We start from the raw sequence: 13,722 nt of genomic DNA, 5'->3' as shown, positions 1-13,722 counted from the left end.
TAAAAAAAAAAAAAAAGAATTTCTGCCTCCATAATACATGCATGCCTATGGTTCTCAACCGCAAGGCCAGGCAAGACTGTCTGCTGCCCATCATGCCATGCTCAGTGTGTGCACAGGCTCACTCAGGCATTGGTGGAGAAAACCTGAGTGAGACCTGTCCCATCTTCCCCAGAATGAGGGCAACCAGGTCAGCAGGCCCGAGCTTCCTTCCCAGGGCCCTGGGGTGGCTGCATGATGCAGCACTGCCCCCAGTGCCACTGCAGCCCGCAGCCTCCCGTGCGAGGACCTTGTGCGCATGGGAAGGGTGGACAGTGGCCTGTGAGGCCATAAGTAAGGGAGGGGCACAGGATCTACAGAAGATGGCACTGCCATTCACCCAGTGTCCAGTGTGCAGAATGCCTAAGTGATGCCTTCACATGGCACTTGCAAATGTTCACCTCTAGAACTCGTGCTGTAATTCTGGAAGCTGCCAAGTCAGACAAATGTTAGCCATGGCCTCGCATGTCTGACTCCAAAGCTACACACAGAAGTAGAGAACACGTTTTCCGCACTCCCCAAAAGCACTGTTTGCCCATCCCTTATTTTTCACTAAGGTCTCTTTAAGTGTCTTAAGTAGTTTTCACTTAAGGTAGGCCCCAACGTCTCTATCATCACTGGCAACCGCTCAGATGCAGTGTGACAAGAGACCAAGTGCCCAGCACATGCCTGCAGCACAGGCCATGACCCTCCTGATCAGTCTCAGGTCACTGAGTCAGTAAGACGACAGTTTGGACAATAAACCCATATCCTCAAAAGTCCTCTTAAAATTTCTGACTCTGCCAATCTACCCCAACAGTGGGTGTTTATAGGTAGCCAAACAAAAACAAATAAGCACAACACTACAAATTAAGTTTCTGCTACATGTTACTTACGTTCAATTTTTCTCTTCATCCTGGGACAGACAAAGAACCAGACGGTAAGGGCACAGAGAACCGCACAGCCCACCGAGATGAAGACGGTACCCCACAGAGGAAGTCTGTCAAAGCCCAGCACTAGGAGATAAAATGGTGCATCTTGAAAACCCCAGGGCCACAGCCCCTGCAAAGACGTGTAAATCCGCCTGTGGGGACGTGGGTTCCCCAAGCCAGGCCCATCACCCTTCATGGCAGTTGCCAGCCTCAGGTTCACGGATCTATTGAGCTCGTGCAGATATCGGAGAAAAACCCAGCAGTCTTGAAACCCATGCCAGTCCTGCCCACCTTCAACGGCTGCTAGACTGCCGTCCCCCAAGCTGCTTCACAAACTAGCCTTGGCCCGTTTCTTGCCTTGCACAATGATGGAATTACTATACCCTGAGAATCTGCAACTAGTTGTGAAAAACCAGAACCGTCCCAGCCTCTAGATGGTGGCCACATAGAGTGTGGAAAGGTGCTCCTTGTCACATCAGCCACACCAATTTGATTTTCTGTGGAGCCCTGGCAGCCACTGTACTAGCCTCCAGCAAAATCCTCTAACAAGATTATCTTAGATTCATTATCAAACTAAGATACAGAAAACAGAGATATTATTTATCAGAAAATAAGAATAGTTCAAAGGGCCATCTTTCACAAAAGGAAAATAGTTCGAGTAGTTTCATCCACAAGCCCTATCTTAGAGAGACTTATCAACTTCTCACATGGCTCAGGGACCATTACTATTAGTCACCATCTGCTTATCATTTATTTAAATGCCAAGCCTCTAGCCTGTATCAACATAGCAAAACACCATAGAATCCTGTTTAAGCCTAAAAAAAGTTCTAAATTATAGTTTATCCCAGAAGAACTTAATTACTTCTGGCTGTTTTGCTTATTAGATATTAAATCACTTATAAAATAAAAACCTTACTGCCCCTCCCTAAAATGATTCTTCTTTAAAAATCTTATAACAGTTTAAATGACTATATCTTCATTTTAATACTATTTTAATCGATCTCTCACAATTTAAATTTGCCAAGTCAAAAAATTCAAAAAAGAGAAATGAGACTGATTTTCCTTGTAAATCACCCACATGGGTAGAGCAAAAATACCCAAGTTCTGTTTTCAAAAATCATAGAAAACTTAAGTTTCTAATTTTACTGCTACCACAAAAAAACACCAGTGCTTGGAGCTTCACAGGACACTTCTTGGTTTAGCATCAAGACCCTAATTTACAACAGAATGGAAAAGCAGCATGCAAGCTAGTCCTTGCCTGTACTATTTGGTAAGGAGGCTGGTGTGTCCAAGGAAGACCAATATTCCCAAAGGGTTGTCCATTTTCTCTCCTGATTAGCCCAAGAATAAAGCCAAGGTTAAAAATACTGAGCTAACTCTGTTTCTGGTTTGTGACGCTGCCTCAGTGAGCCTCAAGCAGGTCAGAAATGAAATTAATTTAGTGGGCCAAGATGAGCACGATAAAAATCTAAAAAGAATATCTGAAAATGTGAGTGTAGAACACGCAGTGCGGTTCTGTAGCCCCCAGGTACTACCCCAGTCCCCTCTCCTCCCCACTTCGCTACATGCACAAGTGTCCTGGACATCTGGACAGCAACGGACACAACATTCTTCCAGCCTGTGAACCTAGACAGCACTGCTGAGCTGATGCCCCACAAGCTACAAGGTGTCAGTCTTGACAGTCACTAAATTAAACATGTATCATAACCCCCGGTTGCCTGAGCCCAAACATAAAGTAATTGATATTTCAATCTTTACATTCTCACAAATTATTTTCCTCTTAGCTGCACTCTTCTTCCAAGGGCACTTAGACCAGGTGTTAAACATCCCAAGTCTTCTCGTTCAAGCAGATTCAGAGGACAAAATTTAGCACTTAGAAACAAAAGGAATTCCATGCATGTGGGAGAGAGAAACAAGAACATCCAGCGAAGATGTCCTAATTGGCTGACAACCGAAGACCGAACATGACTAGGGGCTCTTCAGTGGTCAGCGGTGGAGACTAGGATCGAGTGCAGTGTTTTTAGCACAGACAGGAGAGAGGGAGGGAGAAGACCATGTACCGTGGGTCCTGTGAAGACTAAAGAGTAAAGGCCTGCAGGGACTTAGAATCTGAGCAGGTCTCTGGTTGAAAGCCTATCTAGGTTAACTCAGCACACACTAGCCTGCAGCCTTCTGAAATGGGTGCAGGCCAGCCACCTTCTAGGAGATTTCAGCCCTGTAAAGCAAAAAGGGGTAAATTGGGCATTTAATGCAAGTTTTGTAAACAACTTTAAATTCACATCTAAATATTCTGATGTGTACTTACAAGGTGCTCCCGTATACATGATGGAAAACAGGTTTATCCCAACCGTGCAGGCATAGAACACTGGCAAAGCTCGCAAGCCATTAGGGACTGGATCCGCCTGTAAAATATCATTGAGACCAAGACCGTAAAAGCTCTGAAAGCCACCCAGGGACCTAGATCCTTGTGAAAGAGCATCTTTGGGGATCCCAGTGCCAGTGACCACCTCTCCACTGAAGCCCCCAAGGCTAGCTGGGCATCTCTGACACCTCCTCCAGGAAGTCTGCCCGTCAAAGCGGATTTCTACACCTACTTGAAGTTAAGTCTGTGTTTGGCTTTTTGTTTTGTTTTGTTTTTTGGGTTGCTTTGTTTTTGTCTTTTGCAATTTTTAACAAGACTACCTACACCAGGGACTGGTGGGTAAGGAGTTTCAATGCCCAGTGTTCTGAGGTGCCTGCCATCCAGTTGTAAATCTGAACATACACCTGAAGATGATCTAGACACCTGTAAGAGCTGTCAAGAAGAGCCCATGAGAGTTGTAATATTCCTGACTTTTACTACCTGCAAAGATTTCTTAGAAATACAATGTTCAGTAGAGTATACCTGTAGCCACCCTGCTTAGATACCTGATAAACATGCCGTTATCAGCGATTCACTCAAGCACTAAGGTAAAAAATCAATCGTGCACTGGTTCATCCCTCGCTCAACAGAACACCAAGCACGCTTCTGAGCACTGAAATAAGGGAGTGAATGAGACACAAGAGCTGCCCTCGAAACTGACATTAACATTCTAATATGGAATAACATAAAGTACTAGCAAATGCTATGAAAAAAACAAAGGAGGGTAAGGGGGCAGTGATGGAAGGGGGTTCGGGAGCAAGTGTCAGTGGAGGAGAGACACGGATGTGTAAGTCACCAAGCATGCACCACCTAGGGGTAAAGAAGGAGCCAGCCACCTGGCTACCTGGGGAGCATAACATTCCAGACAGAGATGTCAGCAAGAGCAAAGGCCCTGAGGCAAAAACTTGAAATGCTTAAGGAACAGCAAGGAGGCCAGCGTGACTGGAAACAAAAAGAGTCTGAGCTGTAACAAACGTGTATTGATTGCACAAGAAAACAGAGTCCAATACCTAAAGAATGAGAGCCCGGACCCCAACACAGGGGAGGGCTAAACTGCAAAGACGACAGCCTAACATTTACTGCTATCTTGATCACAATCCAATGGAAAGTCCAGGGGAGGAAGAGACAGAGGAAAAGGCCCAAACGTGATTCTAAAGTTCTGACAAGAACAACCAGTATACTGGGAAGACGGTGGCAGTGGCTTAAGATCCATCAAAGAAAAGAAAGTACAGGTGCCACTCCAAATCAGCAGATGCCCCCGCCCACTTGAAAAGCTGAGTTGGAGAGACTGCTAGACAGACAAGCCATGATAAGAATAGTAAATGCCCTAAAGAACCTAGGCACCTGAGCCACTTGGCCATGTGGGTCGCACCCGAAAGGCCGTCGACGGTATGAACCTGAGGTACTTATACATTTTTCTTCTGAGAAAAATCTCCAAGGGACCTGAGAGCTCCTTTAGAGTCCCCAATATCAAAACCCAGTAGGACTTTACAGACAGAAGTAGGAACTTCCTGTAACAGATTTTCAAATACAATTTGTTTTGTTACCAGACCAAATTGTAATTGGTTGGTCAGAGTACAGAAAAAGTAAGCCAAGTGTTAATGTTTCTGTACAGCCCCCTTACGTATTCTGAGGTATCCAGTGATAAATTAGCCAGGAACAGGGTAGGGAGTGAATGACACTATGTTTACCATAAAATACAGGCTCCTGGCTTTAAAAAGTTACAGTTCGTCTACGGCCATGCCACCCTGAACCAGCCCAATCTCATCCGATCTCAGAAGCCAAGCAGGGTCGGGCCTGGTTAGTACTTGGATGGGACCACCTAGGAAGACCAGGTGCCATAGGAGTAACCAAATTTAAAAAATAAGGGATTGTAAGCTGACAAGGTCCTTGCAATCTGTGAGGTCAACCAAGAGTTGACTCGCCTAAAAACAAATAAAAATAAAAAAATAAATAAGTCACAGTTCACAAGAGTCTAGGAAAAAGGGAAAACATGAGCAGTCCCTCTCCCCTTCACTCCCTCAGTCGCTTCCAAGAAGTAACCAGGGCTGACAATTTAATGAAATACTTATTACCATATGACCCATCGAATACTTTATCTGGAAATAACGTATGGACCCACCCTCCATTTATGTGCCCCCATCTGAATTCAACCAGAGCAGTTCATGTTCCACTCACTCAATGCTCCAGGGAGCTTCGTCGTAAAGAATCTGAGCTTGAAAACATGTCCTAGGTCTATTTGATGTGCTTCCTGGCAGAAGGAGCCACCAAGGTCATTTTCTCTGACTGGGTGTGCTGCTTATTCCCCGTCCCTAACAGAACTACCTCGCCACCATTCTGCCTTTTCTGTGCCCTAACAACAAACACTCGGAAAATAAAAACTTTTGAAAAGCATTTCCAATGTTAACTTTAAAAATGGACACTTATGTTGGAAGATTTTAACAGCCAGGACCCCAAAAGTTACTAGTCTAGGGACGTTTTCTTGAGATTTAAAACCCAACTAACCAAAAAGTCACACTAGTGGGCTGAAAACTCATCTGCTGTTGAAAGGTTGGCGTGTGTGCGTGCGCGCGCATGCGCTCCCATTCCCCAGGGCGGAGGGTGGGGTGGAAGGACTGAAGTAAGAAGATCCTCAGTCAATATTGTGGCAAACACTATTTCAGTCATTCTCAGTCCTGCCTACCCTCACACCCACACAATGAAGGGAGCTCAGAAGTTAACATATCTAAGGAAGCACTCAGTAAATGGGATAAAGTACCTGGCAGGCCTTCCTCAAATGAGAGGTCTGGGCACCTCAAAATCACCCTCTGCACCTCAGGGCACCATCTCCCTCCAGGGAAGAAGACAAGTTTGTTTAGTACCGGAACACACAAGGCACCAGGACCAAGTACTTCCCAATGACGGCACAGAAGCCCAGGACGAGGCCTTGGGGGCAGGACCCCAACAGGACCCTATCGAGTCCCCCAATTCTCCAGTATGAAGCAAGCTGTGTGGCTCTGCTGAGAATGCTGAAAGGCCTGGTCTGGGCCACTGAAGCACCAGTGTCACCCATGACAGCTCTGGGGCGTGGGAGGGCCAGTCTAATCATACACCTTCGCTGAATAAACATCACCAAACTCTGAGTCAGTCAGGGTTCATGAACTAACTGTTTACTCTCAGTCGCATTATGTCAGGCTGCAGATACATCAAGCTTTCCAAGTATTAACCTGCTTTACTCTGTCAGACTCATGGCGCAGGGAAAGGGGTCGACAGCCAGTTTTCCACCCAGTGTCTATGCAGGAGAGGCAGAGTCCTGTCCTGAAGCAGCAGAACGAGACCAGAAGTGGCTCTGTGCAGTCTTATCCCTGGGGATCAAGCTACCATCAGTCTTCACTCAAGATTTCTATAGTTTAGGAGCATTTTAAGAACTTACAATGGACAGTTAAGAGCCATTCACCTCAGAAAAAGAACAACTTTGTTTCCTGAGAAAAATGCATTTATTCTTGCTGTAACTCAGTCCAATGACAACATCCCTTGTTGACCACTCTGGAGCCAGTATCAGACTTCTTGATAAAAGAAATGCTATCAGGTCCCTGAAAAGGGATTTTCAAATGGACAGGAAATTAAATGGTTGCCTAGATTATTTTTTATTTTGACAAAGAAAAACAAAACAAAAAGTGTCTTTGCTGGTTCTTTTTTCCTACTCTGAGAAATCAGTCTCATCATTGTGAGAGATGGAATCTTCACCAGAAGTTTATAAACAGGTCACGCTAATCAGCACTACCAAATCAACTAGGCAGACCCAGACACTCCATTTCACTGGCACAGGGGACACTGTGACTTGCTGAACCCCAAGCTTACAATTCAAAACAGTCTGTGTGATGGCGGTTTAAAATAGCACACAGCTAGACAAAGCCACCCTAATAAATTTCCTTAATTTTCCACTCCCAGTCTCCTTTATTCCTCAGGCGCAACACAATGTTCAATTTTCCATCCTGACCACCCTCTTGAGTACTGAAAACTCGCTTCTTTCATTCAACTTAGCACACAAAAAAGGTGTACAGAGAATATAAGGAACTATTTAACTTTCCAGGACCACATAGATACACACCAATCACACTGTAAGGGTGCTATTTCAATGACACTGACTATGACCTATTAAAGGCCATAAAAGGGATCTGGAAAGAAAGATTACCTTATGGAGGATGAATGCTCGAACGAGGAAGAATAAAATTCCAGACATGATGCCAGAAAGCAGCGGAGAGACGAACCAAGACATCACTGGAAAAAGACACATTAAAAACAAATGTCAACTAAGGAACTGGGTACCAAAACACTTTAAATTTCAGCAGTCTGCCCCTCCCTTTCACACAACACACTCCCACACATGATGCCACGAACACGGCAAGGAGAAAAATTAAGACGCCATATATTAAAATGCCATTTAGAAGTATACGTACCAATCTTTATCAGCTCAGACCACCTGACACCCTCCTGACCCTTCGCCACAAGGGAGAAGCCAATGGTGGCACCGACAATACAGTGGGTCCCAGAAATAGGGAGCCTCAGAAACGAGGCCACCAGCTGCCACGCAGCAGAGCCTGAAACAGTCAAGTTTTAGGAAACAATCAAGTTTTAGGAAGGAAATGGCAAAATTACACTGTGCATTCTAAAGGAATCCTGTGAAGAGCAGGCAACTGCTGCCCATCCCTGAGCTGGGCCCACCGCAGCCCAACAGCCCACCACTCACCGAACATGGCACTGACGGAGCCCGCCATCAGCAGCTCCTGCGTCGTGTTGTACATCTCCACGTCGATCAGGCCCTTCCTGATGGTCTCGCTCACTTTGGCCCCTAGCAGCACGGAGCCCACCGTCTCAAAGATGCTAGCCAGGACGCAGGCCTGCTTCAGGGTCACCACCCCCGAGCCCACAGCCGTGCCGAATGAGTTCGCAACGTCATTGGCGCCCACGGAGAAGGCCAGAACGAAGGCGATGACGAAGCCCAGGACCAGCATCCACAGGTAGTCCACCAGCGGGCCGCTAGCCGCGGCCACGGTGCTGGCCACCAGCGTGGCGGCGGTGGACGCCATCCCCACAGCAGCGACCTGAACTAACAAGCACTGCTGCGCGGCTTTCAAGCGTGTAAACAGGATGAGAGTATGAGGTATCACAGATGCTCTAATAAATATGTATACTATACGATATTAAATACTGTAAACGTAAACTGCGGCAGACACGACTGGTCACTGCTATACGCTGCGCATCGGCATCTGCGGTCCGGGGCGCCTCGGGCTCCGGAGGGCTAGCGGCGCGGCGCGAAAGGCCATGGCAGGGACGCGCGGGGACGCGGACTCATCCTGAGGGGACACGAGACCACAATGGCGCGCGCCCATCGCCCCCGGCAGGACGAGCGGGCCGCACGTGGCGGACTCTCCCCGCACCCGCCCGCCCGCCCGCGCGCGCCCTCCGCGGGCGCCTGAACAAACCTCTGCTGCTCCCGCGCACCGGGGCCGCCAAAAAGGCAGCGGGCGCAGGTTGGGGGGACAGCACGAGGCCGGAACCCCGCCCGCCCGGGGAAAAAATGCCCGTCCCCGCTGTGCCCCACTCACCACAGGAGACGAGGACCTAGCGGGGACAGGGAGGTCCAGGCGGTGAGCACTCGGTGCACAGGGCTGGGTCCTCCGGGGAGCAACGCGGCGCCTCAGAGGCTGAAAATAAGGAAGAAGGACCACGGGCCAGCAACCATCTCCCCGGCGGGATGGGCCCCCGCCTCTCCTTATAGCCGGCGCATGACCCACGTGACGCGCCGCGCGCGCGCGCGCGCCGGCCCGAAGCCCCGCCTCGGCGACGCATGCCCGCGGGCCCGGCGTTCCTGGCAGACGAGCCCGATGGCGGCGCTCATTGGCCTGGCGAGCGCTGGCGGCCACGCCCCCAGGGTAGCTGGTCACGTGGGCCGGAGACAGATGACCGCGCCTGGGCGTTTCCTCTGGGTCTGGCCGCGCCGCTCGCTGACCGCGAGAGTCGTTGGCGAGGTCATAGCACCCGCGATCACGGTCGTTCCTGGTTCTTCCCACGGCCCCCGATAACGGAGCCAGCCGCGCTCTAAGCCACACTTGGAGCGCATCTGGAGTCCGCAGCGTCCGGAGGCCACACCCGGCTAGTGACGCTGCGGGGAGCTCGCGCCCGGGGCTGCGGGTCCAGGCCCGGCAGGCTGTCGCCCCAGCGATACCCTGACGGGCGCTGCCCTGAGCCGGCGGGGGTAGGGGCTCACACGACGGCCTCGCTCCCGCAGGCGCGCACCAGATGGAGGTAGAGTGGACAGTCACGAGAACTAAGCCGTTCCCGGGAGGGCGTGGTGACCCAGGACGCGGACGCTCCAGGTCACCGCCGCCCCCTTCCCCGGACGCCTGCGATGCCTGCGCCACGGCGGTGCGCGGGGAGGGGGCGGGGGGAGGACACCAATTCCGAGTCGTCCTGGCTCCTGGTCACTGCAGTGCGTCACTTCGAGCGAGTCCTAGAGCTCCGACTGCGCTCTTCCGAAAGTGAATGGTTAGCGGGAATTCATTCCGCGCGCGCGCGCGTGTGTGTGTGTGTGTGTGTGTAAGAGAGAGACTAGAGCTCAAGGTATTCAATTCAGTAAATGCTGACTCCCTGTTTAGCTCTTTTCGTGAATATTCCTGTTTTCGAGTGCAGAGGATGTAAGGGCGTATTCTCTGCATCCCCAAAGGTGAATTGTTTTCTGGTTCCTACATGGTCTGTAATGCAATTTCCGTATAAAATCTGCTCTGCACATTTGGGGGCCTTTCATTATACAGCTTGAGATCAAGACAAACTGATCAGGCCACAGAGAATTACAGTCTGGTTTTCTGTCAGGGTTGTAGTGCGATTAAAGAATTCCAAACAAAACCCCACCATGCTTAGAATGTTCTGGAGCCCGCCTCTTCCTGCTCCTCCCCACCCCAGCTATCTCTAGCTGCGGAGCATGGACTAGCAGAAACCAAGGTGTTGTAAACCTGTAAGTCCTTGCCATGTGTCTTCTGTGGAGACTGAGCCTCCTCTAACCTACCTACAGTGGAGTTCTATGGGTAATTTACAAAGTTCTGGATCCCAAGGTCATGTCAGAAAAAATGCGTGCCCCAGAGCACTGACCCTGGAGTGCAATTTGGATGTAATTCTGGTGCCTTTGAATGTACCCCTTCCTCCACCCTAACTTTATTCCGAGGTTATGAAAAACTTGAGTAAGAGGGCTAACTTGTTAAATGTCCTTAAGAGTTCCACTATTTAAAATGACTTTCAAAGTAGATATTTGTAGGGAAATTGCAAGAACTTTTTCTGGTGTGTTTTCTCACCCTGTCCAAGGGCATACCCTTGCCTGACTGTGGTACTCGCTCTTTGAGCTGGTAAGCACTGGCTGAACAGCCTGTGCAAGGCGGTGGGGCAGCTGTGCAAATATCCAGGTGAGCACAGTCAGGCCCATGGATGGGAGGGTTGGGACATTCCTTGGGAATCCCCTTGTGTTACAAATTAATTATTTGGGTTCAAGCGTGATTGTCCCTTTCCTCCTGGATGTCTCAGAGTGCCTAAACCAGGCTAAAGGGGAAGTCCAGGCTGGGGGTGGGTCCTGGCCACCTCCCTGGGGGGCGGTAGAGACCTGGCCTGACCTTGGTCAGGATGCTTCATCCTGCCCTGGGGTGGGGAGTTGGGTTCCACCTAAGAGAGGTTACAGTGCCTTGAAAGAGAAGAAAGAGAAGGTGTGAGGACCACTGCCAGTTGACACAGTGGTGCTGGCTGTGACCTTCCCTTTGAATGAGGGGAAGAGCACAGCCCCTAAGAGTGTGTTTCTCCAAGAACTTCTGTGAGCACACCCTCTAAGACTAGCTAGGCTGTGTTTTCTAGTGGTTAAGCACTGAGACCTTAAAGCCAGACCACCTGCTTTGTCACACCTGTCATGTGATCACGGCAAACTGCTTCTCTTCCTCAATGTGTGAAGTCCCTACCTCACAAGGCTGTGGCAAGCGCTCGGTCAGTCTGTGTACATAAAGCCCTACGGGGTGACCAGCGTGACTGGAGCCATTTCAGTGCTCCATCTCTCATTATCCAGCAACTGCTGAAGGCGTACTGTGCACAGCCCATGTTTAAAATGCAGTGTGTGTCCAGTGTCAGAGCTGCTTGTCTGGACCAAGCTTTCAGGCTTCTCTCATTCCTGGTAGAGACCGGAGGGTCACAAAACGGGCCTGCTGCCTCTGTGGGGGTTGGTGGCACAGTACATGTGAACGGCTCACTGGTCCAGACCATGACTGCCCACGGGGTCTTTGGTGAGTCAGTGCCACTGAGCCCACGAGTCTAAGAGTCCCTCACCCACCCCCATCCTCATAACAGAACAGGACAGCCTGCTATGTGCAGCTGAACAAGCTGGGTGGGCACCTTGGTTGGGAGTTTCCTGGAGACAGCCCATCCCTCCTGAAATCGGTGGGGCAGCTGAGTTGCTGAGAGCTGGGGAAGAAGACAGGCTGGCCCCTGCAGGCCCACGGGGTGGCCAAACACAGGAGGCAGCATCACTGTGCAGAGCTCAGAGAGACTTGCAGGCCACAGATCTGAGGTCAGCACTAGATAAGCATGAGGCCAGCGTCCTGAAGATAGTCCATGAAGAGGGAGCACTGTGGTGGGGACAGGGACACGGTGGAGCCAGACCGAGATCAGAAGCCATTTCAGAGGCCATCCATAAGGACTCGGGTGGGAGCAGCGGGGATAACACCCAGGGAGGAGCCTTGGAGCAGGGAGAACCGCCTCTGCACTACCTTCCCTGCCCTGCGCTTTGTACCTATGACGCTCTCAGTGCACCCGATAATGTGCTCTCACCTTAATTTACAGGTGCAGAAACAGGCACAGACAGTGAAGCAGCAGTTAGACCAGTGAGGGACCTAGGGAAGTTCAGCCATCTGAGTGCCTTTTCCCTGGCTGTCATAAGTGCCAGGCAAGTGTGATGCCCTTAGGTGTTAACTCTCATTTGCATTTAACACATTTACTTCCCCTTCTTTCCTCCTCATTTTTATTAACTTGGGTTGGTTTTACAGCCTGTATTTTAAGCATCCTCAAACCCTGCTGGGATAGAAAAAGGCGTTTCCAGGAGACCTGACTCCACGATTGTACCCAGTTTCCCCGGGGTGAGAAGAGGCGGGAAGCTAGGGCACATGTCCTCTCCAGAAATAAAGTTGACAAGTGGCCTAACTATGTCTTAAGTTTATGGAAAAACTCTGTTTTCTTGAGACTTCTTAAGAAAGGAAATCCATCTTGTGCCCACCTGCGGTCGATTCCTACAGGCAATAGGTTCAAAATAATGCCTCAGGGACTACATATCACCATCACTGCCACCCTTTCCCACCTGCTCCGGATATGACCAGCCTCTGTCTTCAAACTTTCCCTCACTCCCCATCAAACAGCACTGGACACCCAGTACCCATGGCTCTTCCCCCAACAAGGTCCACAGAAAGTTCCAGAAGGAGCGAGTGTAAGAGGAAGGCGCTCTCAAGCAGCCAGACAACCCAGCTTCGGCACAGAGACTCAGTGGTTGCAGTGGTTTCAGGCCAGCATCTCACAGCAATAAAGACCTGGATTTCGGTTGTGCCAGGCAAGCTGGTCTGTCCCTCCACCAACACAACCCACTCCAGACATTATGTGCCTCCCCCTGACAGCTCATCACCTGGGCTCTTCCCTTTGGTTTTGAGGTCACGCACATGGGAGCAATGTGGCATGGGACCCAGAACTGGAGAGTGTGGGTGGCAGGAGTCAGAAGCACAGCTCTCAGAACTCAAAACAGTCCCTATGTCTCTGGTTCCCCTCTGAGCCAGCCCTGTGTTCTTGGCCACTTCTTCAGAATGACCTCTCTGGAGACTTAAAACGAGACCCCCGTCTTCAAGGCCCAGCTTTTTGGCTCATACCACGAAAGCAGGGAAGACAGGGAATCTGCTGGAAGCCCAAGAGCCTTGTGTAATGACAGTACTGCAGCAGAAGAGGGTGTGGTTGGCTCCCTGCCACCACCCCTGGACATGTGGCTGTAGGCTGAGAGAGTGAGTGGACAGCAGGACATGAGTCACCCACAGAGCCATCCTAGGCGGGGTGGAGGTGGTGGCTCCGGGTGTCCTGTCACTCCCCGCTTTTCCATTCACTCCCTCAACACATGGTCTGCCATGGACCTGGTGGGTCAGTAAGACTGACCAGCCCTGCCCTCCAAAAACAGACCCCTTTCCACTAGAATCTCACAGAAGACTGGCCACAAACACCAGCACGGAGGAGCAAAGTCAACTCCCATCCTGGCCACACAGTCCCCCTTCCAGGACGTCCTTAGTCATCACCAGCTGTCCCAGCAAGCCTCAGAGCCCCTGACTCTGTGCCAGG

At 50.2% G+C, this 13,722-nt stretch overlaps 1 protein-coding gene, 1 long non-coding RNA gene and 1 pseudogene across 2 annotated transcripts in view; 2 read left to right on the top strand and 1 right to left on the bottom strand.

The window, feature by feature from the left end:
* SLC20A1 (solute carrier family 20 member 1) overlaps positions 1 to 9,091 on the bottom strand; it is a 13,855-nt gene extending 4,764 nt beyond the window's left edge. Inside the window, exons 1-6 of the mRNA XM_039872623.1 lie at positions 8,937 to 9,091; positions 8,078 to 8,684; positions 7,788 to 7,928; positions 7,523 to 7,608; positions 3,253 to 3,349; positions 912 to 1,031 (exon numbers count right to left, since the gene is read on the bottom strand). Of these exons, the coding sequence (XP_039728557.1) occupies positions 912 to 1,031; positions 3,253 to 3,349; positions 7,523 to 7,608; positions 7,788 to 7,928; positions 8,078 to 8,417 (784 nt within the window). The 5' untranslated portion in view covers positions 8,418 to 8,684; positions 8,937 to 9,091. The remainder of the gene's footprint in view (positions 1 to 911; positions 1,032 to 3,252; positions 3,350 to 7,522; positions 7,609 to 7,787; positions 7,929 to 8,077; positions 8,685 to 8,936) is intronic.
* On the top strand, positions 5,079 to 5,195 carry LOC120610336 (uncharacterized; annotated as a pseudogene).
* An 89-nt stretch (positions 9,092 to 9,180) lies between the features above and the next one.
* Positions 9,181 to 12,579, top strand: LOC120610309 (uncharacterized). Its single transcript, XR_005654907.1, has 2 exons — positions 9,181 to 9,636; positions 12,199 to 12,579. It is a non-coding gene; the product is annotated as an uncharacterized LOC120610309 (long non-coding RNA).
* Positions 12,580 to 13,722: the final 1,143 nt, after the last annotated feature.

Source organism: Pteropus medius, unplaced genomic scaffold (genome assembly GCF_902729225.1).
Source record: "Pteropus medius unplaced genomic scaffold, Ma_sr-lr_union100, whole genome shotgun sequence".
Taxonomy (NCBI): domain Eukaryota; kingdom Metazoa; phylum Chordata; class Mammalia; order Chiroptera; family Pteropodidae; genus Pteropus; species Pteropus medius.
This window is presented reverse-complemented; position numbering and strand designations above follow the sequence as displayed.